This window comes from Leucopleurus acutus (assembly GCF_964270905.1).
Source record: "Leucopleurus acutus genome assembly, chromosome: 2".
Lineage (NCBI taxonomy): Eukaryota > Metazoa > Chordata > Mammalia > Artiodactyla > Delphinidae > Leucopleurus > Leucopleurus acutus.
Window position 1 is genome coordinate 87,021,353 of NC_139143.1, and position 27,729 is coordinate 87,049,081.

Here is a 27,729-nt window from a genome sequence, read left to right on the forward strand (position 1 = left end):
TTCAACAATAAAGGTTTCCAATAACCAAATCACATTTTTAAAATATGTGCTCACCAAGCAAAGAACTAAAGTGACTAAAATAATGAGGTCAACAAAGATAATCAAGGTTGTCAGTCACTAAAATCAACTTACACTATCACATGAGTTAACATTTTTATTCAAAGCAGTGTCCATTTTGGCATCAAAACTTATACTCGGGAAAAAAAAAAAAAAAAGAAGTCCAGAGATGGGGCTTCCCTGGTGGCACAGTGGTTAAGAATCTGCCTGCCAATGCAGGGGACATGGGTTCAAGCCCTGGTCCAGGAAGATCCCACATGCCTCGGAGCAACTAAGCCCGCGTGCCACAACTACTGAAGCCCACACACCTAGAGCCCGTGCTCCGCAACAAGAGAAGCCACTGCAATGAGAAGCCCGTGCAATGCAACAAAGAGTAACCCCCCCTTCGCAGCAACTAGAGAAAGCCCGCGCACAGCAGTGAAGACCCAACGCAACCAAATACAAATAAACAAATTTATATAAAAAAAAAAAAGTCCGGAGACAATTTGTTTGTGTACAATATTTTGTAAACATTTTTGTATAAAATATTTTGCAAATATTTTCTACATTATTAAATATTCTTCTGCATAATTTTTCATGGCAGCCTTACTTTGTAAGTGTACTGTATGCGTATAGCATAAATTGTATAACCAATTCCTTATATTCACATTTAGGTTGCTTCCAACTTTTACAAACAAGCTCAAAACACCATTAGGAAGGAGGAAAAGGCAGTACCCTTCTCCCCACCAATCAATAAATATGAGTAATCAGATATAGAGAGCAGACTTGTGGTTCCCAAGGGGGGTGGGGGAGGGATAGATTGGGAGTTTGGGATTAGCAGATACAAACTATTACACATAGAATCGATAAACAACAAGTTCCTACTGCATAAAACAGGGAACTCTATTCAATATCCTGTAATAAACCATAACGGAAGAGAAAAAAAATTAAAATTATTAAAATGAGTGTTTTTTTCTGAGCAACTAGTGGTCTGCGATTCAAACCTCACCTAAAAAGGAATACTTAGATGATGCAGAACAATTTCCTCACTTAGCCCCTCTGAGCCTTAGTTCCCTTATGAGTAAGAAGAAAAGGCTCTGGAGCCGGCAACAGACTTTAGCTTCCCCCACTCCAAGCTCAGGGTCCTTTTACTACACCTGCTTCTCTTCTCCCATTGTAAATCAGTAAACTGGCATGGTAGTTTATGAAGCAGTCTCTTATAAGGTTAGGTGCCAGGATATGACAACCTCTTGGGAAAGAGATACTGTTATGAGTCCCTAAAAAGAACGTAAAGGACACTACAGAGGGGCCCCCACTAATGGACAGCAATCTTTGAGACTGTGCTAATAACAGACAGTGGCCATATCTGCATTAACACTAAAAACTGCAACTTTTAGCCAATAAATATAGAATTAAAATCTAAGACTTTCTCCAGAAGACCTCTAAATTTATTAATTGATCTATTTTAGGATAGGGACCAAAATTCAGTGACGGTCCCAGACATTCACACGTGGGGGTCTCATGAACGAACAAGCCTTTACTAGGTCAACAAGGAGAAGGGCACTTTGTACTCACAAGCTGTTCCACTGGCTCCTCAGAAAAGAGGGCATATCTAGGGCTACAACGACATTTCTCATCTATTTTGCCGGAATGGTGCCAGAGATTAAGAGAATGAAATAAGATCAAGGATGTCATACTCAAAAGTATGACAAAGACAGGAGAGATCGGAGGGACTATTCAACGGTGTGAAATCAGTCTCTTCACGACTCCGTGAACTGTCAAATTTTTTAAACAGGTAAATGGGGGAGGGGTACAATATGTCAGATATGTTTGTTACTGCAGACAGAAAAACTACAGTAAGATTATTTTTAAAGAAATTGCCTCTTTGAAGAAGATCAAAAAGACAGTTGAGGGCTTCCCTGGTGGCGCAGTGGTTGAGAGTCCGCCTCCCGATGCAGGGGACATGCCCCAGGCTGGGAAGATCCCACATGCTGCAGAGCGGCTGGGCCCGTGAGCCATGGCCGCTGAGCCTGCGCATCCAGAGCCTGTGCTCCGCAACGGGAGAGGCCACAACAGGGAGAGGCCCGCGTACCGCAAAAAAAAAAAAAAAAAAAAAAAAGACAAGTTGAAACATTTCCAAAAATACAATGTATTTTCCTGGGGTAGAGTCTTACTCATTTGATAACCAGATTTTAGTAAACATTACCTCCTGTGTAAAAGACAAGAGGAAGAAGTTAAGCCATATTAAGTACTACTTCTGTCACCATAAATGTTCACTGAGCCCTGCAGAAATCTCACTGAAAAAAAATATTTCAACTGAATTGGCTTTATACAGGACTAAACTAATATTTTTTAAAAGGGAGTTATATAAAAGCTAAGAGTATCCTGGGAGTTTACCTCTGAAAGTGTCTTATGCAGCAAGGAGCTTTGGTTTTTCAACCTGTGAGCTTCATCCACAACAAGAACACTCCAAGAGAAGCTGTGAGGGAAAAATCCAAGCTTTCAGTTTTATGTAACTCAAACATATATCTCACAACCAAAAGTCTTACTACAAAACCATGACTCTTGCTAGGAAGACTAATAGCAAGTCCATTCTATTAGAAACACACCCAAATTGCCTTCTTATCTGAGAGCTAACCATGTACATAAGACAATCTGGATAAGGTAGTAAAATTAAGGAAATTTATGGGAAAGATCTATGCATTGAAGGCAGAAAGAAAGGAGTTGGAGACATAAAGCAAAAGAAAACACTTATGACCACCTACTATGTGCCAGACACTCAGCTTGGGGCTTGAGGTATGTTATTTAAACCAAAAATATAAAGTGAGCAGACATTATTGCGCCCATTTTACCAACACAGAGACTAAAGCTCAGAAAGACAGAAGACTTGGTCAAGGTCATAAAGCTAGTATGAGGCAGAACTGAGCTTCAGACCCAGAAGAAAAACCAAGAGACACTGGTGTCACAGTAGCTAAAAGAGCATGATTTTAAGATGGGGACGTGGCGAACAGGATCAAAGGTTACAGACAGCACGATACATCATTGGCTCTGTTAACGTGGCAGTCGTTGGTAGCTGTGCCAGAGCACTTCTGCAGCAGAATAGTTACGACCACAAACTCTCAAGAGGTTGTCGTCATAAAAGCACATCCTCTGCATATACTCCTGGGAAGCTGTTTTTCCCACCAAAAAAATTCAAAATATGGAAAAATATGTATGTATGAATATGTTCCAAGCTCCATTATTTAAAACAGCAAAAAAATTGAAAATAATAATAATAGGTCCAATAATGGGTGACGAAATACAGCATTTTAAATGATAAATATGATTATGTTATAATATACAGGCCTCTATAACTAAAAAAGGTATTATATATCTTTTTCACAAATGTGAAAAACATGCAAAAGATAATAAAGTGGAAGTTATAAGGTTTTTAACTTTTTATTTCATTTGTAAACATTCTATACTGCCATTACATTATTTTTATACTTAAAAAACTAAATGTATATACAAGTAAAGCAAAATATTGGGAAGACAGTAAGTATGGAAATAAAAATCCCTCAAATATTAGAGGAAGATACTGAGCAGAGGTTGGCCATACGAGGAGGAAGCCTTCTTCCCCTGAGGCCACAAAGAAAATCCAAAAAACGGGTAAAAATCCAGCAGGAATTGGGATCATTCCTGCTGGGTAGCAAGACCAGGGGCTGCACTGAAGGATAACAAAGGATAAGAGTGCAACTGATGTTGGACACTGGTCACGAGATAAGGTGTGAAAGCAGCTGCAGTACAGTGCCTGGCTCCTGTCTGAATTACCATTCAAAATAAATTAGGTATTAACCTATTAAGATTACTATGCCATTATTAAGGTACTAAGAACTAGATATTCAGGTTTTTACACACCGCAAGCATCCAATAAAGAGTGTATTCAATGAAACAGACTTCAGGGAGGTGGATCTGTGCTCAGTGAAAGAAGGAGGTCAAGTCACTCATCAAAGGACATGCCAAGGGATGTTCCCTGGAGAGGATGAGGCAGAGGGAATTCCAGCACTGAACAGAAAGTGGGACAAAGTAACTTCTAGTCCCCTTGATCCAAAGATTTTGTAAGTCTGCTGTCAAAAAATTTTCTGATTTTTCATATTGTTACATGCACAGCCTCAGCTCTCTATGATAAGCCTCTTTAGGGCAAAGATTACATTACACTCCCTGGCTGTTCTCAGAGTGTGCAGTACAGTGATACAAAGTATAACTTTGCCAAATACATGAACCTAGTTGCAGGGCAGGAATAAAGAGGCAGACATAGAGAATGGACTTGAGGACACGGGGTGGGAGGGGGAAGCTGGGGCGAAGTGAGAGTAGCATTGACATACTATACACTACCGAATGTAAAATAGTTAGCTAGTGGGAAGCAGCAGCATAGCACAGGGAGATCAGCCTGGTGCTTTGCGATGACCTAGAGGGGTGGGATAGAGAGGGTGGGAAGGAGGCTCAAGAGGGAGGGAATATGGGGACATGTGTATGCATATGGCTGATTCACTTTGGTGTACAACAGAAACTAACACAGTACTGTGAAACAACTACACTCCCATAAAGATCTATTAAAAAAAAAGAACAAATCTGTGTTCTTAGAGTTCATACTAAGTAAACATTATAGATGTCTCTTTATTATTTATGTTCTTAAATTCACCTGGAATGGATTGAAGGCAGATGATCTAATTTGAAAGACTGTATTTCTGCTGAAAATGCGAAACTCCAGTGCACCTAGATACTTTGTAAAGCTCTCTTATAAAGAAGCTCCCCAGCACTGAGTGGTGGGTTTAGATGTCTGCTTTGCCATTTACTAGCAATGTGCCCTGGGATGGGTCATCTAATCTCTTACCTTTCTCATCTATAAAACAGATGATAATACCCATCTTAGGGTTTTCATGAAGATTAAATAGGATAATTTATGTAAAGTACCCAATAACATCTATCTCCCAATCTTCTTGTCTCTTGAGACTTCCAATATATTGCCTTGTATTATGGATATCTCTACCCTTCTTACCCCTCTACTGGAGTTTATGTCCTCTTAGCGTCACTCTATGGTTTACTTTCCTGGTATTGCTGATAACTCCCAGAACAGTGTCTTTCCAGGGGACAGATCTTCAATAAATATTAAGTTGGATATTAATAATAAAAAAGAAGTGAGAGGGAATGCATATCCTTTTCCTAAGTAAGGTAATATGCTTACTTAAATGAAACTTAAGTGAAACAAAACACTAGATGGAAGTCATGAAATCTATGACTGAGCCTTTAGTGTTTCAAAATAAGATGAAAATAAAAATCCAACTCAGAAGAACCTGGATAGGAAATAACATTCAAAATATTGATAAAGCACTTTGAAAAGTTTCCAAATATTAAAGACGCAAACCCCACCTAACCATGTCATAACTACACATGCTATGGAGAATGAAACTCTGTCAACATAACTTCTTATTCACCCAAAACTAGCTCTTGTTTGATTTACATGGTGACTGTTGTCTTAACCACATACTGCAACACCTCATCCCTATTGCCAGGTAGTACTAAGAGTTACATCTACGTTTCCTGTACTTTACGAGCTGAGGAGAGGCCTGAAAGTCAATTCACTGGAAAGAAGTATACTTAAAAATCCCTTTCTAAAAAGCTAATTTTATAGCACTCACTGCTCTTTTAGGATACTCCCAGGAAAAGGCTCAAATAATTCACCTGCTGTGTTGCAGTAAAATCTCCACACTGCAGTCCTGAAAGGTGTCTGTGCAAGTTGTGATGTAAAGAATCTAGTATCTATTAACCACCCACCACGTATACCTTATCTTATTTAATCCTCACAACAAACATCCAAGGTAAAAATTTCATTATCCCCATTTTACAGATGAAGAAGCTGAGGTTCACAGAGGTTAAGTAATGAACCCACAGATTTACACCTAAAGAGTAGGGGGTTAGACTGTAAGACTCCTGCCACGCCGCACACCAGATAAGACTCATCATCAGGAAAAACACAAAGTGCTAAAATGTGAAGTAAAGAAATGACTTTCACGATACATTTAAGACAATTTCTGAAGTAGTGCAACATACTCACGACTTTAGAAACAATGCATCTTTCAAGCAAATCTGTAAAATTAAGGAAGACACATTACAAAGACTGATATTGATATAACTCTGATATTAATAAGCTAGCTTTTTATTAACTCTCCTAAACTACAGGATTTAGCTAAGCCTTATCCATTCACTACGTAAGAAATTCTGGGCATAACTTCTAAGTAGCACCATCTTACAGACAAACAAAGGGAGGCATGAATGAGTGGAAGGTCTTGCTTACAGTGACCTGGACAGTCTTAGCTTGAAGAACAAGGACTTAAACAGGGACTGGAACTAAGTGTCTGGAACTAAGTGTCCTCCTTTCCCACCCTCCAGTAACAAGAGATGATGCCTCAGCCCAAAAAACCCTTTCCCCTGCCTGCCTGCCTCCTTCTACTCAGTGGCCAAGAGGCAGCTCAAGTGGTACCTAACTGGGAAGCCTTCCCCTTTGATCCACCAGGGCAGAGAGGGAGAAATAGCTAACTAACTTGGAGCACAATGGTCTTTCGCTTCCTTTGCTCACAGCTTCTCTGTGAGAATCTAATAAAAGTAGACCTTCTTCTCAGAACAATATGAACCCTCAAAAAAATAATTAAATATAATTCCAGTAGATTCTACAACTTCTAAGGTCCCAGGTTAAGAGTTCTGGCTGTAGAAAAACAAACAGATACCTCATAGGTAGTTAGCAGCACATGAAAATGTGACTCCTTCCTTAGGTCTTGCTGTAGGTGGGCTCTCTCCTCCTTGTCACCTGAATATGTTACACAGGAAAGACCTGGAGCAAATCTGAATCCAAGAAAAGAGGTAGATGAACACAAACATAGAGCCGTGGAAAAGGGGTGCACGTCTGGAAAATTACTTTTCATGGAAGGACTGCAGATGTGTAGACCCCAGGATGCCCTGCAGTCAGAATGAGTCCTGGGACCCTGAAATCTTACCTCCAGTAATGGGTAAACCTAAGGGTAAGTCCCCGTGTGAAGAGGGAGACGTGTCAGATAAATATCTAAAAGGGCCTTGTGTTAACTGTAAAAAGAAAACTATTTTTCCACATTCGTTACTTTATATGAAGTGTCACTATATCACTATGAAAAAGATGGTTTCTTCCTTAGTTCAGCAAAATTTACTAAAAATGAGTACTGACCTTCAAATTGACAAAAGGTAACAATAACGTCCATTGGACCCTCCCCCATCAGATCCTCAGTCTCTATCTACACTGCCTCATGTCAGAGTTTTCTGGAAGAAACAAACTCACTGCTTAGGACAATATGTTGTTTTATCATATTTCACATAGCACCTAGAAAACAAAACCTTAATGTGAAAAATAAAATTTCAGCCACATCTTCTCTTGTACCTCTCAATCTCTTCTTTCCAGTTGCTCAAAACAGACAAGGGACAAAGAATCAGAAATGGTCCTTCATCATTTAATCTTCCTGCCAAGTAAATGAAGAAAGCAATAGTCTGGAACACAGAAAAGGAAGACGGTTTTGACCACATTTCCACATGAGAAACAACGATAAAGTTCCCACAACCTTGTAGAGAACACTTACAATCGCATCAAAAATAATCAAACACAAACACAAACTGTTGTAGAAGACTTGCTTTGCAAAAAACAAAAATAATGTACAATCCTCCACCCATTAGGAGAGTCACCCATTCCTAGAGTGAAATCAGGTAAGCCTCAATATGACTGCCAAAGAAATTTATGGTACTCAATTACATCAACAGTCAACAAGCAATGGTACTCAAAATTTATGTAACTGAACCTTTTATACAAAGGAAAACATCAGTAAAGACAATAGACATCAATGAAAACAATGCAAATGATGCACAAGGTCAGGAATGCTCTAAAAACATAAGGTGAGAAGTATCAAGACTTGACTGCAAAGAGGCCCAACCATGTGGTGGCCTCTTGCTGTTGGCCAGGATCTCCCAAGAGACAATGTTTTCCTTCCTCCCTCCATGGGCATTGATGGTGCACCTTCTATTTACTAGGCACTATTCTGAGCTCTGGTATATAAGAGTGAACAAAACAAACAAAACTCCTAGTTCTCCTGGGGCACACATTCCAGTGAGGAAAACAAACAATAATATAGCCTCAAAAACTCACGTCAGGGTCTAAACTGAAAATCTTTGTAAAGCCCAATAGCCTATTTTAGGATATGGCTATACACACGTTTGACTTTTAAATTTTCTTTAAAAGGTTGCTGTGATATATAGAGAAAACAGCACTCTTTTATAAAACATAAAGTTTGAGGGCCCACCATCCCCAATGGCTGAACTGTTTCTTAGAAAAATCTATCCTAAGGATATAATCCAAAATCCTAAGAAAGCTATACAAGCCCAAAAATGTTCACATAGAGGTTAATTTAAATATCACAAAAGAGGGGAACTCTCCATTCCTCATCTGTAGAACATTCAAGTAAATTACGATCAATTCTCTTGATGGACCATTATGCAGCCAATAGAAAATAATCACTGTGAAGAATATAAAATATAAAGAATATAAAATGGAAAATAACAATGACTATTAGATTAATAAAATGCAAACTATATGTGCACTATAATTTCAACCATGTAAAACACATATTGCTATTCATGATTATGGCTAGAGTGCTATGGTTACAGGTTTTAACTGATAATACATTAATTTCATAATGGAAATATTTTTCTTTTTTAACTACCCATGGCTTCCCAGCCCGGATTGTGCCCGGACAACCACCCAGTAAGTATTTACTGAATTAAAACCATTCTGTTTAGTTTTTGCTGAAGACACTATTTAGAGAAAATTTATCTTTTATTATCTTAAACCAGCTATCTACAAAACAAATTTGGATTCACTACTGGATTCTTCCAAACATTTAAGGAAGAAACAGTAACAACTCTACACAAACTCTTACATAAATCTGAAAAGGAAGGGATACTTCTCAACTCACTTTATGAAGCCAGATTTACCCCAATACCAAAACCATACAAAGACATTACTCAATGCAAAATTACACAGATGCAAAAATTCTAAACAAAATTTTAATAAGATGAATTTGGAGGTGTGATTTTTAGGGCACATGAGCTATATGATCACCCTGGGAAAGGCAAAGGACAAGTGGAATTTGCTGGCTCTGAATGAAGTCTGGGCGATTCCAATGTCCATGGCACAGGAGACTGCAAAGAGGGCTCTGTACCTGAGTACAGGAGTCCGTTAGCCTCCCTCCCAGAAACACTGGGAAACTTACCTTTGTTCCATAGCTCTCAGTTCAGGAATATACTAGAACCAGAATTATTGCCTGAGACACCTGAAGGTAATAAATGAGGTACCTGGGGCTACCATGCTGGGAGGTCATACTGTATCCTGAATAACCCCAAGATTGATGAGGTACACCTGGGTTAGATTAAGGCATCTCCAACACATGGTCAGCCCAGACTCTGAGCAGAACTGCTCCAGCTGGATGTTTACGGATGTGAGGTTAGAGGGGGCAGGTTAAGCTTCTAAAAGGATTAACGAGAACTTTACTCACTCTGTGGGTTCACTGATGAAACCTTTTTGGAATCAAGAAACCTACAGTTCCATGGTTTCTGCTCAAGTTGCCTCTGCTGTGTATCCTGACTGCACTGACTTTCTTTGGTACCTTATAGATGAATAAACCTTGTGTGATGAACCCAAGGAGTATCTGTGTCTGGACTTTTCATCAATCCAAGCCTACCACTGACATCTGTCAACATGAGCTGTATTGGTGATCATCCTACTGGAAGCATCAATCTCCACATGGAAGCTGCTAATCAATGCCCAAGGAAGTCACATCTAATTCTCCAGGTGTCTAGACTATATCCTACGATTAGATGGCCAAGGCATTTTGGAAAACATAGAGTATTTCCTCTGTACTTCTGTAGCATGGCAGAGAAATGGGAATTAGCCCCATCACCCACTGAGGAAGGGAGACTAATATGAGAAATGATCCAGTTATCTTAACTACATAAAATATTACTAAGGAGGGCAGCGTCAATTTAATTCCTGGGACGGGTATATTTGCTTTATATAGAGAAAAACCCTGCCCATTAATTGTAATTCTATATGTCAAGGGATAGATAAAATAAAGGTAGTGACACAGTTCAAAACCATCCCCATGATGAGAAAAGTCAAGTTCAAGGTCATGATCTCTTAACAAAGGTTCAGAGATGTATAAAAATACATACCAACAGCTGGCAGCTAAAAGTAATGAGTCGTGAGGAGGTACTTCAGTAGAGGTGAACAGTACTCACTCCACAGTAACATACCTGGCAGGTCTTACCCAAGCCCATCTCATCTCCCAGTATGCAGCCATTCTGACAATGGAAGCGTTGGGCTAGCCAGTTGACTCCCTCCAGCTGATAAGGGCGTAGATGGATCCCTAGAAATAAAAAAAGCAGCAAGTCCAAAGAGCAGACATTTAAGCATACACACAGGCTATGCTTAAGACTTCGACTAAAGAACACAGCCTAAATTCCCATAGCCCAAACCTTACTGGCCATATCCTTTGCTGAGAAGTTACAGATATGCAAATATTTGCTGACTTCCTAACTACTTTTTGAGCAGACTTAATCACCACTATAATCAAAGCCCTAAAACAGCCTGTCAGTGTTACAGGATCAACTTGACAGTTGAGAAAGTCAGCCTGGGATTGGGCCTCTAGACTGCCTGAGTCTCATGCCTGTGTCCATTCTAGGAAATGAGGTTTTACTGATGTGATATAACAGCAAGCAACACATGGACTGTACATGTGTCTGCCTGCTTAATTGCAACATGTAAATTTGCCCTCAGGTGCTAAAGCAAAAAAATCAAGACAGGACTAGATTAAATCATGCTTCAATCAAGAAGCAGTGCTGTTAAGAATGGAAACAATGTTACATAGAGGGTGTTTTAACAGTGCACAGGGACAACAGAAAATGTCTAAAATCCACACAGAGCTTCTGGGGCCTCTCTTTTCTCTCTCTCTCTTGATAAAAAAAATCCAATTTCAGAGAACAGCCATATCTTTGGGAGATGGAAGACCCCAAACATACTTTATAGAAAAACTATTAACAAAAGTACAACTCTGGTTTGAACTCATGACATTTAAAAAGAAACTAAACAATATATAATTGTAGAACATTAAAAAGATTGACGAATTATTTTTATTAAGCACTTACTAAATACCACGGTGAGTAGTAAACACTGTACATAAGTTACCCCACTTAATGCTGATAATGATCCCATGCACTAGGTATTATCCACATATTGTACGTTAGAAAATTCAGAAAATCAAAGAAGATTAAAATGTTAAATCTGGAGACTTCTGCTTTGGGGAAGATGGAGATGTTCTTTTCCCCATTCCTCTTGCTAATATAACTAAAAATCCTGAATATTACAAAGAAAATGAACATAATAAGATGACTCTGAAAAGGTGGGGTGAAGAAGGCAGACTGGTTCGTAACCTCGAAACCCAGCAAACAACACAGTGATGAGTTCCCTGGGTTTCTTTTGGCCTCATATATCCAGACTTAGAGGTGAAGAAATTGGCCACCCAGATATGCCAATGGACATAGAAAGAAAAACAAAAAAAGCCCACAAAAGCCTACTCCCACTAGCCAAAGGAAAGGGACAGCCTAGAGAGACAGAAAATGTAAACTTTTAGACAATAACCACACCAGTTAAGCCAAACACCATAGGGAAAAAAACGTGGCCCACCCACATCAGCAAAGGCCAGGTGGGAGCCTAGACCTCCACCCTCAAGAGGCTGTAATGAAGTTCCCCAACATCCCCAGCAGGAAGGTACCAGAGAGGGCTAGGTAGGGAGCCAGGATTTTCATCCCCACTCACCAATAATGAGGCCATCCCCACTCCATTTCTCCCTCCCATGCAGGTCAATGGAGACCACACAGTGAGCCTGGACTTCTACCCCTACTAGATCTTATGAGCCCCTCCCCAACTACCCCTAGAAATGGTGCCAAAGGAGGCCCAGTGGAGACTCAGGACTTTTATCACTGCCTAGAGGTAATGAGACCACTCCTACCAGTGTCAGTGGGGACCAAGTTGGGAGCCAGTACTCTCATTCTCACCCAGAAGTAAGGAGGAACCCCCTCCCTATCCCCATGTATCAAGAGAAGCTCGGGGGGGGAGCCTGACTTCTATTTCCACCTGGTAGAAACAAAGCAGCAACCCCCCTTCCCCTGTCAGAGCAGCATGAAACAGACAATTGAACAGAAGGTTTAAATAAGATCCTGAGTCTCAAAACATAAGACAAAACTTTCCAGGTTTCAGTAAAAAAGATCATACATTATACCAAGAACCAGCAAGGTTTCAAACTGAATGAAAAAAGATAATCCACAGATGCCAACATCCAGATGACACAGATGTTACACTTATTTTAAAGCAGCAATGATAAAAATGCTTCACAAGCAACCATGAACAGGCTTAAAACAACTGAAAAAATAGAAAGCCTCAGTAAAGAAATAGGAAGTCTCAGCAAAGAAAAAGAAGATATTTAAAAATACAATAACCAAAGTAAAGAGCTCAGAGAACGTACTTGATAGAAGAATGGAGAGAAGAAAGAATCAGTGAACTGTGAGACAGAACCATAGAAATTACTCAACCTGAACAACGGAGAGAAAACAGACTGAAAACAAATGAACAGAGCTTCAGGGAACTGCAAGTCTCTAACAAAAGAACTACATTCATTCATTGGCATCCTAGAAAGAGATGAGAAACAGGACAGGGCTAAAAAAGAGTACTCACAACAATGGGTGAAAACGTCCCACATTTGGCAAAAGACCTACAGATTCAAGGTGAATGAACTTCAAACATAATAAAAGAATAAATCCAAAGAAATATACACCAAGACACATCATAATTAACTTCCTAAAAACTAAAGACAAAGAAAATATCTTGAAAGCACCTAGAGAAAAATGACATAAGTTACCTAGAGGGGAAAAACCAGGAGGCCATTACCCCAACTGTCAGCTCCAGGACCCTACTGCCTCAGCTGCAATCCATGCCAGCAAAGCGGATGCTCAGTACCCTACCCAACCCCACTGAGGTTCAGAGTCATGGCCAAGAGAAATGCAGAAAATTAAAATCCCTCAGGAACTGCAGCCTTTCTCCCTCACTTTCCTCTTCCAAATCTTCCACAGTCATCTGCTAGGTGGGAGTCAAGTCACATGCACAACACAACTCCAGGCAAGTCTCAGAAATGTAGTCTTTTTCTTTCTAACCTCTAGGAGGCAGTAAGGCATGCTTGGGGGTTGGGGAAGAAATAAACTTGAGGGACTTCCCTGGTGGCACAGTGGATATGCCCCTGTGCTCACACTGCAGGGGGCCCAGGTTCAATCCCTGGTCAGGGCACTAGATCCCACATGCATGCCGCAACTAAAGAGCCTGGCTGCCACAACGAAGGAACCCACAAGCCACAACAAAGACTCAGTGAGGGACTTCCCTGGTGGCACAGTGGTCAAGAATCTGCCTGCCAATGCAGGGGACACAGGTTCAAGCCCTGGTCCGGGAAAATCCCATATGCCACAGAGCAGCTAGGCACGTGCGCCACAACTACTGAGCCTGCACTCTAAAGCCTGCAAGCCACAACTACTGAGTCCACATGCCACAACTACTGAAGGCTGTGCACCTAGAGCCTGTGCTCTGCAACAAGAGAAGCCACTGCAACGAGAAGCCTGCGCATTGCAACGAGGTGTAGCCCCTGCTCGCCGCAACTAGAGAAAGCCCGCGCGCAGCAACGGAGACCCAGCACAGCCACAAATGAATGAATGAATGAATGAATGAATAAAATAAAATAAACTCCAAATGGATTAAAGACCTAAATGTAAGACCGGACACTACAAAACTGTTAAAGGAAAACATAGGAAGAACACTCCTGGACATGAATCACAGCAATATCTTTTTTGACCCACCTACTATAGTAATGGAAATAAAAACAAAAATAAACAAATGGGACCTAATGAAACTTAAAAGCTTTTGTATAGCAAAGGAAACCATAAACAAAAAATGATAACCCTCAGAATAAGAGAAAACATTTGCAAATTAATCAACAGACAAAGTATTAATCTCCAATATATACAAGCAGCTCATGCAGCTCAATATCAAAAAAACAAATAACCCAATGAAAAAATGAGCCGAAGACCTGAATAGACATTTCTGCAAAGAAGACATACAGATGGCCAAGAGGTACATGAAAACATGCTCAACATCACTAATTATAAGAGAAAAGCAAATCAAAACTACAATGAGGCATCACCTTACACCGGTTAGAATGGGCATCATCAGAAAATCTGCAAACAATAAATGCTGGAGAGGGTGTGGAGAAAAGAGAACCCTCTTGCACTGTTGGTGGGAATGTAAATTGATACAGCCACTATGGAGAACAGTATGGAGGTTCCTTAAAAAACTAACAAGAGAATTATCATATGACCCAGCAATCCCACTACTAGGCATATACCCTAAGAAAACGATAATTCAAAAAGACACATGCACCCCAATGTTAATTGCAGCACTATTTACAAGTCATGGAAGCAACCTAGATGCCCATTGACAGATGAATGGATAAAGAAGATGTGGTACATATACACAATGGAATATTATTTAGTCATGAAAAGGAACAAAACTGGTTCATTTGTAGAGATGTGGATGGACCTAGACGCTGTCATACAGAGTGAAGTAAGAAAGAGAAAAACAAATATCGTACATTAATGCATATTTGTGGAATCTAGAAAAATGGTACAGATGAACCGGTTTGCAAGGCAGAAATAGAGACACAGATGTAGGGAACAAACGTATGGACACCAAGGAGGGAAAGGGGGGGTTGGATGAATTGGGAGGTTGGGATTAACATATATACACTAATATGTCTAAAATAGATAACTAATGAGAACCTGCTGTATAGCGCAGGGAATTCCACTTCGCTGTACAGTAGAAACTAACACAACATTGGAAAACTACTATACCCCAATTAAAAAAAATTCATAGCAATAATAAATATTTGATTCCAAGGATATTTTTTAGTATTATTTAAAATAGCAAAAAAAGAACCTAAATACCTAAATAGAGTGGCTGGCTAAATTACAGCACATCCATACACTGAAATAGTCTGTGTCTAATAAATATGATACTGAAGACTAAATGATAATAAGGAAAAAAATTATGGTTTCCAAAAAGTATGTACATGAAACCCCATTTTTGCACTTCTCCCTCAGTCCCTGCTCCACCCTGGAAAAGAAAGAAAAAAAAATTACATACACACATATGCATGCACAGACCAAGGACTGGCAGGATAGATAATAAGATGTTAACAGTAATAGGATTATGTATATTACTGTTTTTTCTTTATGCATAAAATATTATCCTAAATGATTTACAGAGAAAATGTACGACTTCTGTCAATCAGAAGGAAAAAAAAAATCAGTAACCATGTTTAACCAACTCACAAAGAATAGTTTCTAAGAATATTAATTTATTCTGGCAAATAGAAATAGGAATTTCAAGTTATAAGATTAAATGGGGGCTTCCCTGGTGGTGCAGTGGTTGAAAGTTTGCCTGCCGATGCAGGGGACACGGGTCCGTGCCCTGGTCCGGGAAGATCCCACATGCCGCGGAGCGGCTGGGCCCGTGAGCCATGGCTGCTGAGCCTGCACGTCCGGAGCCTGTGCTCCGCAACGGGAGAGGCCACAACAGTGAGAGGCCCGTGTACCGCAAAAAAAAAAAAAACATTAAATGGTTATTCCTCTGAGTATACCTATCTTCTAATTTTTCTTTCCCCCCACTATCCACTTATCCATGCCCACCACCAAGCTTCCACATTTGTCTATTTACTTCTTCATTCACTCACTCTAATTCATCCAGGCAAACTTGCAACCTCTTATCTATCTTCTCAATTTCACTACAGTAACAGCACTGGTCCATGTGTATATTTCTCCAAGTGTATTACCGACAGACCTGTACCAATGTGCACATTAGAACTAGCCTTCTCTCACACATAGTATCATACCCAAAAAACATGCAAGGAAATAGGCAAACACACAAATAATCACGTATAAACTTTGGCTCTATAAACATATAAACTTTACACCAAACTTAAAAGCATCAGTCTGTAAATTCATATTTAAGTTGGATACATACTCCTCACAGACACAGAGATACCATTTTCATAGACTCAGAGCCTCAAGAAGGGAGAGTTCTTTCTCTTCCACGTCTGTATCCTATCCATTTATCTCTTCCCATCCCTCTTCTAAGCTGGACATAGAACTGACCCTTTTGTTTCATTCATAACAAAACCTCACACTTCCTTCGTATTTGGCACACAGTATGAGTTCAATAAATACTTGTTTATATTTTTGAAATCACTCACAGACTCCAGTCTAGAAACTCTAGGAGAGCAGGGCCCACATTTGTATCCTCATCTCTGCACCTAACATCTTGTAGCATGTGGCTCTCAGTAGCACTCAATAAACGATGAGTTAACGACTATATCATTATTATTATTCCAAGAGTAAAACAGTTAAGGCACAGCACTGCGTTCCCCATTTTATAAATAAAACGAAATGGGAAAGGTTAGGTGGTGAGTCAAGAGCAGGCCGGGAAATAGGACCTGGGTCTCTCCATCCTATGATCTCCATCCAGAGATGCGGTCTGCCCCCCTGCCTGCAGACCTCAGGGGGATTCAAGTTTTCGCGCTTCAAAGTTTCTAGGGAAAAGCTACTATAAATAAAATAGCTACATGCAGTAATGAGTTTATGAACTTTGCTTAGCTGCATACTTCAAATTAGAGCTTTGAGGGAGAATTAACCAGTGGAGTATTATCAAAGAAATGCGCGCGCACGGTAAACGAAGAAGAAAAGTGAAGCTTGGATGAGAGTTCTGATAGTTTTACACAAGCAACTAGTTAAACCTCCCAAGCCAGGCCTCCAAATCCACCGGAACAGAAATTTTAAACCCACACCCCTGGGGCGCCAGGACGCCCTCCGCTTCTTCGGAGAGGACAGTCCTACCTTCCGGACAGGGGCCTCACGAAGTTCCCCCTCCCCAGGGCCAGCGTGCCGGGTGGCGGGGGCCGCGGGCGGGCCTCGCTTCCCTGCCGGGAAACACATTCCTCCCGCGTCCGCGGGCCCCGCGCGCTGCGCAGGCGGGGTAACGGCTACCTGGCCCCAGGCGGGGTTCCTCTCCGCCCAGCCCCACCGCAGGGGCGAGAAGGGAAGGCCCTGTTGTCCGCGGGTTAAAAACCCACAAGACGGTCCACCCGCGGCGCCGCCGGACCGTTCCTGGCGCCGGGTCCCGGGCCGGCAAAGGAGAGTCCCGAAGAGTCGGGCGGCGTAGCCGGAAGTTCCCCCGTGGCCACTGACCTGTCAGGCCCCACTGCCGCAAGTCCTGCTCCTGCACCCGCGCCGCCTCGACTCGGCTCTTGCTCTGAAGAGTCTGTAGAAAGCCGGGCATGCCGCCCTCGCGGGTCGCAGCACCCTCACGCTCCATCCAGCCACTGCGAAGCTCCGCCCTACGCCGCCCCGCGCGCTTTCTTCCCGACGTTCGCGTCCTAACCTCCGGGCGCCGCCGCCGCCAGAGGGCGCGTCCGGCGCTGAGGTCTGGGCGCGGAGAGAGCCGGAAGGTATCCTACCCGCTGTTGAGGAGCGCTTGCAGCCGGGTGTGCGTGGGGCGGCTCGATTCTCACAGTTTATGCCCTCTCTAGGCAACTGATGACCTGAAACGCTCGTCACTCACTTATTATTTAATCAACACTGACTGTCATGTGCCAGGTGCTCTGCTGGGCTCTGGGGTTATAGCATTCAATAAGACATCGTCTCTGCCCCTCAGCAATTCACAGCAAGATTGTAAAGTTCAGTTTACACGAGTAATAAATTGGCTGGGGCCCGGAAATCCTCTTACTTACTCCCTGTTGTCTGTAGGCTGGAACTTCTGAATGGTAGAAAATTAAAATCATGAAAGATGTCCTTGCCACAATGGGTTTCTTAAGTGAATTATGGGGAGCAAATTGAAACGATGTGTTAGATTGTGAGTCACCATGACTCAACATAAACTTTAAGTGGATTTAACATGTAGTGATTTATGATTAGTTGTGTACCACTAATACAAATATTATGATAACAACCAAATACCTGCATTTATTGATGCGTTAGAATTGCTGTCTCATTTAATCCTCCCGATAATCCTATAAATAGGTACCGTAATTGTTCCTACATCACAGTTGAAGAAACTGTGACTTGGAATGGTAATTGACAAAGCTGGAACAGGAAACATGTTATTCTCTGGGTAATGTCATAAGGATACTGAATTCCCATTTAGGTTAATCTTGGTGCTTCCACCTTCAGTAAACACAGATTAAAGTTGCACTCCCCACATCTTCACCCCCTTTAAATAAAGGGGGGAACTTAGCTACAAAGGAGATGTCTTCAGGTTGGTTTATTCATAAAAACTCAAACAAAGCACTGTTTGTGAAGCTAGCTTTGTGTCTTGAGTCATTCTGTAAATACTGATTGAACATCTACTGTGTGCCAAGCACTCTTTTGGCACTGGAGATAGAGGCCACTGATCTCATCTGTAGAACACTTAAGTAAATTATACTTATATTAAGTTTATAGTTTAAGCTTATATTTCAAAAGGAGGAGACAAGTAATAAGCAAATAAAATCAGGTAGTGATCAACGTTAAGGTGAAAGAGAAAGTCACTTAATGGGGCTACACTGATTTCCTCCCTGGGTATTTTCTCAAAACCTTAACATAGACTTGTGCCCTTTGCTGGCTTCTCTGGAGGGGCTTCTGTTCTATGTGGCTGCTCCTGAGTGGCGTTTGCATCCTGGTCTCTGTGTTTGACTTATTTCTTCCCCTCTAGGCTCTGTGGGTAGACTTATCCACTAAAGCAGCAATATCAACCACCTGCAGCTCAAACAAAAGGGTGTTCATTATTTTTAATTTAAAGTACATTTGTTTTTGTATATTACCAGAGATAGGATACTAGCTATAAGCTAAGTGTTCTGTTGGTATATTTAGTCTGGCATCTAAAGCACAGCTAGGTAACTGTATAAAGGTAACTGAGAGACTCCAAGTCAGCTAGTTGAGATGATGCCTATAAGTCTACTCTGAATGCTGTATGAAAAGTCTATAGAAGAGAGCAGAGTGGAAGCAGGGAGACCAGTTAGGAGACTGTTGCAGGTGTCTGGGCAAGAGATGATAGTTGTTGGGTCAGTGTGGTGGTAGTGGAGTGGTGAGAGGTGGTAACATACTAGATATTTTTAAAAGGTAGAGCCGGGCTTCCCTGGTGGCACAGTGGTTGAGAGTCCGCCTGCCCAGGGGACACGGGTTCGTGCCCCGGTCCGGGAAGATCCCACATGCCATGGAGCGGCTGGGCCCGTGAGCCATGGCCGTTGAGCCTGTGCGTCCGGAGCCTGTGCTCCGCAACGGGAAAGGCCATAACAGTGGTAGAGCCTATAAAATACACTGATTCAGGGACTTCCCTGGTGGCGCAGTGGTTAAGAATCCACCTTCCAGTGCAGGGGACACAGGTTCACGCCCTGGTCCAGGAAGATCCCACATGCCAAGGAGCTGCTAAGCCTGCGTGCCACAGCTGCTGAGCCTGTGCTCTAGAGCCCGTGAGCCACAACTACCGAGCCTGCGAGCCACAACTACTGAAGCCTGGGCGCCTAGAGCCCGTGCTCTGCAACAAGAGAAGCCACCACAATGAGAAGCCCGCGCACCGCAAGAAAGAGTAGACCCCACTCGCCGCAACTAGAGAAAGCCTGCGCGCAGCAACAAAGACCCAATGCAGCCAAAGATAAATAAATAAATTTTTTTAAGTTTAAAAAAAAGACACTGACAAAGTATCTGAGAGAAGTAGAGGAATAAAGGGTGATTTCAGGGATTTGGCCTAAGAAAATGGTAGAATGGAGTTTCCATTTATGGAGAGGAGAAGACTGAGAATGAGGAGGTTTGAGAAACATGAAGAATTCATTTTTGGATGGAGTAGCATGAAATGGTTACTAGATATTCAAATATAGATTTTGAATAGATAATCAGATTAGTCTGGAATTCAGGGGAGAGATTGGAACTGAATGTATAAATATGGAAGTCCTCATTTTAAGATAGACCTTAAGCCTTGATACTAGATGGATCCCCCTAAGAGATGACTGAAACTATAAAAGAGACTAAGCCTTGGACAACTAATATTTAGAAGTCAAGAAGATGAGGCGGAACCAGCAGAAGAGACTAAGAAGAACAAACAGCCTGTGACATAGTATGAGAACTAAGAACATGGTGTCCCTGAGCCACATGAGGCGCTTTAAGAAGTGAGTGATTGTGTCAAATGCAGCTAAGAGGTGGAGTAAAGGTCGGATAGAGAAATAACCACTGGATTGGGCAATATGGTAGTCATTGTTGACCGTGACAAGAATGATTTCTGTATATAGAAGTGGGTTTTAAAAATGGAATAGGTGGAAAGAAAGTGGAGACAAAATGTCTCACGCCTCTTTCAAAGAGTTTTGCTGTAAAAGGGAGCAGAAAACTGGGAGCAATAACTGAAAGGGGAAATAGGGTCAAGGGGAGAGTTGTTTTGCAGATGGGTGACATTAGAGCATATTGAAAGCTCAGGGAAAAACAATCAAGAGAAAAACTGATGCTGCAGGAGTGATGTCCTTGAGTGAGAGGAGGTGGGACCCAATGCACGAGTGGAGGGGTTGGTCCAGATAGGAGCATGGACAGTCCACGCATTGGAACACACAGAGGCACAGTGTATGTACAGAAGCGGTGGGGAGAGCACATGGAAGATCTCTTCTGTTTTTGTTGTTTATGTGAAGTAAGAAACAAAGTCATCAGATGAGCTTGAGGAGGGGGAGTGGGGTTAGAGGTTTCAGGAGGGAAAGGTGTGAACTAATTGTCTGGGGAAGTGGGAGAGTGAATTGACTGGAGAAAAGTGCCAAACAGCAGCAAGGGACACTTGAGGTTTATGGTTGCGAGACCAGTCCGCATAGTGTGTGCTGGGTGCAAGTGAGGAATAGTTAGAGAACTGGATTTTACCAGGTTGGATCCTTCCGGATGAATACAATAAATAGTGGTTATGCTAGCCACATTCCCAGTGTCTGGAATGGAGGTGAACAAGTCAGAAAATGTCCTTGCACTTACAGAGCTTAGATCCTGTGTTGGAGACAGAGAAAATGGTGGTGGTGGGGGGGAGGTGGTGTACAAGTGAGTTATCAGGTAGTATTAGTGCTAATAAGATGGTTAAAAAAAAGGGTACTAGATTAAGAGTAGGACTGGGGAGCAGCTCTGTATTGGATGGGTTGAAGAACATGTCACTAACAAAATGACATTTGAGCTAAGATCTGAATGATGAGAAGCCAGCTATGTGAAATCAGGAAGGAGCGTGTTCGAGGCAGAGAGACCACAAGGTTGAAACACTGAGGCAGGGTTAGCAAGGGAGTAATAGATTCTTTTAATTGGTGAGGCTACACTTGAGAGGACCGATGTAGGGCTGAGGGAAAGAGAAGCACTGAGACTGACGCCCAGGGGTTTCTGCCTCAGGCAACTGGATGGATGTTGACGCCACCACTGAGACAGAGAATATGGGAGATAAAAGCTGGGTTGAGGAAGAGAAGATAATTTCACTTTTAGATATGTTGAAAATTCAACTGTACCTAGAAGATTACCTAGCACATAATAAGTATTGCTGAATGTTTGAATGAGGTATCTGTAGAACAATTCTAAAATCCAGGACCTATGATTGTGATAACCTTGAGGTACAGAGAGGATATTTCACAAATGGGTAAACGAAGGTGCAGTGAGTTTAGGCAACTTGTCCAATGTTTTCCAGTGAATCAGTGTTAACTTCCAGAATGAAGTATAACCCCAAGTCCTGTTTCATTCATTGCTCAGGTTATATAAGCATGGTGTTTATATTAATTCTTTGATTACACCACAGAGAAGGTACACCCTCTGCCAACGGCAACCTGATAAGATTAATAGTATCCAAACCATGTCAGTGATGGGCTTTGGCATACGCCAACCCTACCAAAACATGCATGATGACAGGTTAGTGGACAAGTTGTGTTTGCTGTCTGTTATGTCCCTGTTCTGTTGGGTCACAGCAGGACACTAGCTGGCAGCATCTAGTGAGTCAGATTTGGAGCTTAAGTAAAAGTTGTGACCATGGGTGAACATTTGTACAGACTTCTTCTTGCGTACATGGACTTAGACCTTTGGGCTCAGGTTAGGATTACGTCAGTGCCCTATATCAGTGGCCTAGTGACTGCACTAGGATGAAAGAGGCTACAATCTTAAGAACCCCCTTCTGCTGTGGTTGACAAGAGCCCAAAGCCACCTCATGCCCTAACCCCACAAAGCTGGGTCTTAGGTTTGAAAAATGAGCACACCTGTTGCAGACATGTATTCCTGAGACACTGGTATAACACTAATGCAAGGGAGTTCTCCCAACTCCATCCCCCCAAACTGCTCAAAATTGTCATGCACAATTAATACTCATAATCAAAGAGTTTTAACAATAAGAGAGTGCTTCTGGAATGCCTATGATACACAATAATTTATAAGGAGGATAAAATAGCTACCCTATAATGGTGTTGTTAAAATTAAATGCAATAATTTTTTACAACGAACTAAGCACAAATTTGAATGTCCAGGGTATTGTGAAGGAACAAAACAGTTAATTTGGGAATGAGCCTGGTGATCACCTAAGTATCTACATCTTTCCAGTGGAGACACAAGAACTCAGGATTTATCTCTCATTGTTGAGGTCCCGTTGTAACCTCATTTGCTCGGGGAATCCACAGGCAAATGTTCCATAGTGTTTTTCTCATATGTGTGGCCATAGATACGGATTCTGAAGGTAAATAGAAAACACACACTCACACACAGAGTGTGGGATGTCTACTCAACGGTGGGGTCGTGGGGTCGTGGATAGCCAGTTTTGGTAGATGGTATTACTGTTCCCAACTATTCACTTTCTCCCCAGTAAGATGACTGTACATCCAGCCCTTAACTAATATGACTTCAGTGCCTCCCAATATGCAGGGTCCGTATGATTTGCTTTGGTCAGTGGAATGCAAGTGGATGTGATGTACTCAATGTGAGCTAAAGCTTTAACTGTGCTTGCTTAGATTGTCCCTACCCTTTGCCAAGAGAGCTACAGAAACCAAACAGGGGCTGTGCTGGTTAAACTCCTTGCTAATCTTTCCATGTCAGTACAATAAATTCACCTCATTCAAAATAAATTTAAAAAAAAAAAATATATATATATATATGTCTATAGTATGGTGTCCCGTAATAGAGTCCTTCCCCATCTTGATGAACATTTATGAAGTTATTTCAAATTTTTCACTATTAATGCCACCTGACACTTGAACTCGATGTGCCAGGCCATGTGCTGAGCACTTCACACGTATTATTTTCTTTGTTCCTCACAACAATGTACAGGGTAGGTAATATTCTCTTCCTCATTTTACAGATGAGAAAACTGAGCCACAAAAATATTAAGTTGCCTGAGGTCAGAAAAGTAGTTGGGGGTAGAGTCCACATAGTCCGGCTCCAGCACCTAAGCTATACCCCAAACAATGCTACAATAAACATCTTTGTTTATACACATGTAACTATTTCTGCAGGAAATCCTGGAAGGGAATTGGTGGTAAAAGGAACTCACAGTTTTGATAAACTTGTTCCACATGAAGGCTTAATCAGTTTATCTTCCACCCACAGTAGGTGAGCATACCCACTTCCATCACTTTTCCAATTCTGAATATGACCAATCTTTTTGTTTTGTTTTCCAATCTGATGAGGAAAACAGATATAATATTACCTAAAGTTTTGTTGGTTACATGTCTGATTGAAGATCATTTTATAAACGAATTGGCCGTTTTTAGTTCCTTCTATTTGAATGGACTGTTCATATCATTTGCTTATTTTTGTATTGTCTTTTTTTAATAGATATGTGAAGCTCTTCACACATTTTGAATTTTAATCTTTTGTTGAATTCCTTATTTAGTATTATTTATATACAGAAGTTTTGAATTTGCATGTGTAAGACTTCTCCTTCACTGTTCTTGGATTTTAGACTCTTACTTATTATAAATGCCTTCCTTTTCTCCCAGACTATACAAATATTTTCTTATATTTTCTCCTAGTAGTTCTCTAGTTTTGTTTTTTATATCTATCTCTGGAATTTGATACAATGCTGAGTCAGGACTTAACTTTACCTTTTTCCCCAAATAGATAACAAAGATTATTTATTGATAATTCATCCTTTTTTACAATGATTAAAAAGTAGCATCTTTATTACAAACTAAATTCCTTTATGTACACGAGGCTATCTTTTTACACAACTATACCACACTGTTTCAATCACTATACTGCTACTTTGTTTTTAAATATTCCTTTTCAATGTTTGTCTTTCTTTTAATTTTTTAAACACATTTTCTTTTCCAGTATTCAATATAAATTTGAGAATCAACTCATCAAGGTCCATAAAAATTCAACTGAAATTTTGATTGGATTGCCTTGACATTACCAATTAATTTTGGGAGACTGGCAAACTTAATAATTTGTACAATACTAAGATTTCCTACCTGGGAACAAGATATTCATTCAAGTCATATTTTATGTCTTTTAGTCAGGTTTTATTGTTTTCTTCAAATAGGTCTTGCATATTACTTTTTTGTTTATTCTTAGGAAATGTTTAGTTTTTCCTACTATTGTTTTTCTGGTGTTTTTGTTTGTTTGTTTGTTTTTATAATTTTTATTTGAGCTGCTACTTTTTCCATTGCACCTGCAAAGATAGGGACTCATTTTTTTTTTCTTTTTTGGCTGTACCGCATGGCTTGTGGGATTTTAGTTCCCCAGCCAGGGATCAAACCCAGGCCCTCAGCAGTGAGAGTGTGGAGTCATAACCACTGGACCACCAGGGAATTCCAGAGACTCGTTTTTTTTTTTTTTCTGACTGTGTTGGGTCTTCATTGCTGCGCACAGGCTTTATCTAGTTGCAGCGAGCGGGGGCTACTCTTCGTTGTGGTGCGCAGGCTTCTCATTGTGGTGGCTTCCCTTTTTGCAGAGCATGGGCTCTAGGCACACGGGCTTCAGTAGTTGTGGCATGCGGGATCAGTAGTTGTGGCTCAAAGGGTCTAGAGCGTAGGCTCAGTAGTTGTGGCACACAGGCTTAGCTGCTCCGCAGCACGTGGGATCTTCCTGGACCAGGGCTCGAACCCGTGTCCCCTGCATTGGCAGGCGGATTCTTAACCACTGTGCCACAAGGGAAGTCTCCTTTCCTGCTATTGTTAATGGGATCTTTTATTCTCTTACTTTTTAAATTGATATATAGGAAAAAACATCAATTTGTGTATGTTGGTCTTATATTCTGCCCCTTTATTGAAGTGTCTTTTTAGTACAAATAGTTATTCAGTTGATTCTTCTAGATTTTTAAAATTTCCACTTATAAAAAATATTACTGCATGTTACTGTGACCTTTAGTAAATGGCTTAAAAGGTAAAATAAATGTGTTTCCAGAGTAAGAATGAGTCAGTAATGCCTAACAGAACCATAGATAACCATTAAAATATACTGGCATATATGGGGCCAGGGAGCATAAATAGCAACTATCTTATTTTACTGCACTACCAGCCATAAAATTGTAGGCTATGTGGACTTTCAGTTTGACCCAAGATGATGAGTCTAAACTCTCATGTTACCGAACCCACGTCCGACTGCTTGCCGCTTGAAAGCCAATTCTTGAGAGACAAGTGTTGGTAGGAAGGAAAGCTTGCTTTATTTCCAAGGCCAGAAATCAGGGGAGAGGGTGGACTCCTGTGTGAGAACCAACTCCCAACTGCTGCTCAGGGGAAGGGGCTTTTAAAGGGGAGTTTCAGGGCTGTATAGGCAGAGGGAGGGAGCAGAACAGCACAGTCAGCTCTGACAATCATCTTGAAACCGGTAATGTGGTGGTCTGATCAGTGTCACCTTGGTTGTTTTAAGTACAGTTAATCTTTAGTTCCAGAGTTTGCTCCCATTTCTTTGAGACCAGTTCTCGGAACTGTGGCAGCTTATGTCATGGCTTCAATTTGGTCATCATGTAGTCATCCTCCTCCACCCGGTGGGGGCTTTGGTATCTGCAAAACAGCTCACAGGACATGGCTCAGAATATTGTCTATAGCCCTTAAGGAGGAACTAAAGGTCCTTGACTGTGCTTAATGATTAAACTATTATTATTTGGTCTCCTTTGACTGTTTTCCTTGGTTTCTGCATTTCCTCACTTCTCTGATCAAACCTATTCTTTGGCTAAAGATTTTCCACAGACAAAAGGCAGGCTGAGGACAAGGGTTGGGGCAAGGACCATAGGGTCCTGCTCCGTTTCACTAATATATCTCAACTTATTTATCTATTATTTTAAAGTTTACACACAGCAAATTCACTCTTTTTCTGTTTTTTGGTTTACTGCTTTATGAGTTTTAATAATGCAGAGATCCTTATAACCACCACCACAAGAAAGAAAAAGAACAATTCTAACACTCCTTAATCAGTCTCTCAACCCACCCCTAATCCCCAGAAACCACTGATCTGTTTGCCATTACTACAGTTTTATCTTTTCCCGAATGTCATATAAATGGAAATATACATTATGTTACATTTTGAGACTGGCTTCTTCCACTTAGCATAATGTATTTCAGATTCATCCATGTTCTTTGTGTATTAATAGCTTATTCCTTTTTACTGATGAGTAGCACTCTGTTGTATGAATACACCACGGTTGTTTTATCTATTCATCTGTTGAAGGCGATTTTGGGTTGTTTTCAGTTTTTGACAGTTACGAATAGTACTGCTATGAACCTTTATGTACAAGTTTTTGTGTGGACTTTTGTTTTCATTTCTCTAGACTAAATACATAGAAGTAGGATTGCTGGGTCACATAGGTATTTGTTTAACTTTATTAGAAACTATCAACATGTTTTCCAGGATGATTATTCCATTTTGCATTCTCACAAGCAATGTAGGAGAGTTCCAGTTGCTAGAGATCCTTACCAGCACTGGGTATTGTCGTTATTTTTTATTTTAGCCATTCTAATAGGTGTGCAAGAGTTTCCCATTTGGTTTTCATTTTCATTTCCATAATGACTAATGGGTTCATCATGTGTTTTTTGCCATCCATACATCTCCTGAAGTGAAGTGTCTGTTCAAATTTTTTGCCCACTTTTTTTTTTTTTTTTTTTTTTTTGCGGTATGTGGGCCTCTCACTGTTGTGGCCGCTCCCATTGCGGAGCACAGGCTCCGGACGCGCAGGCTCAATGGCCATGGCTCACGGGCCCAGCCGCTCCACGGCATGTGGGATCTTCCCGGACCGGGTCACGAACCCATGTCCCCTGCATCGGCAGGCGGACTCTCAACCACTGCGCCACCAGGGAAGCCCATTGCCCACTTTTTTTAATTGTATTTTTTTTCAAGCTTTAAGAGTTCTTTATATATTCTAGGTAAACGTTCTTTGTCAGCTGTATGATTAGTAAACTTTTCTCCCAGCCCATGGCTTATCTTTTCATTCTCTTAATGTCTTTTTTTTTTTTGCGGTACGTGAGCCTCTCACTGTTGTGGCCTCTCCCG

The 27,729-nt window shown here is 41.1% G+C and overlaps 1 protein-coding gene across 2 annotated transcripts in view; it reads right to left on the bottom strand.

Moving 5' to 3' along the window:
• CHD1L (chromodomain helicase DNA binding protein 1 like) overlaps positions 1 to 17,761 on the bottom strand; it is a 50,911-nt gene extending 33,150 nt beyond the window's left edge. For both annotated transcript variants that reach the window (XM_082832697.1, XM_082832696.1), the window contains exons 1-6: positions 17,482 to 17,761; positions 10,399 to 10,511; positions 7,481 to 7,587; positions 6,801 to 6,915; positions 6,131 to 6,162; positions 2,434 to 2,515 (exon numbers count right to left, since the gene is read on the bottom strand). In XM_082832697.1, coding sequence (XP_082688823.1) covers positions 2,434 to 2,515; positions 6,131 to 6,162; positions 6,801 to 6,915; positions 7,481 to 7,587; positions 10,399 to 10,511; positions 17,482 to 17,608 — 576 coding nt within the window. In that variant the 5' untranslated portion in view covers positions 17,609 to 17,761. The remainder of the gene's footprint in view (positions 1 to 2,433; positions 2,516 to 6,130; positions 6,163 to 6,800; positions 6,916 to 7,480; positions 7,588 to 10,398; positions 10,512 to 17,481) is intronic.
• Between the last annotated feature and the right edge of the window lie 9,968 nt (positions 17,762 to 27,729).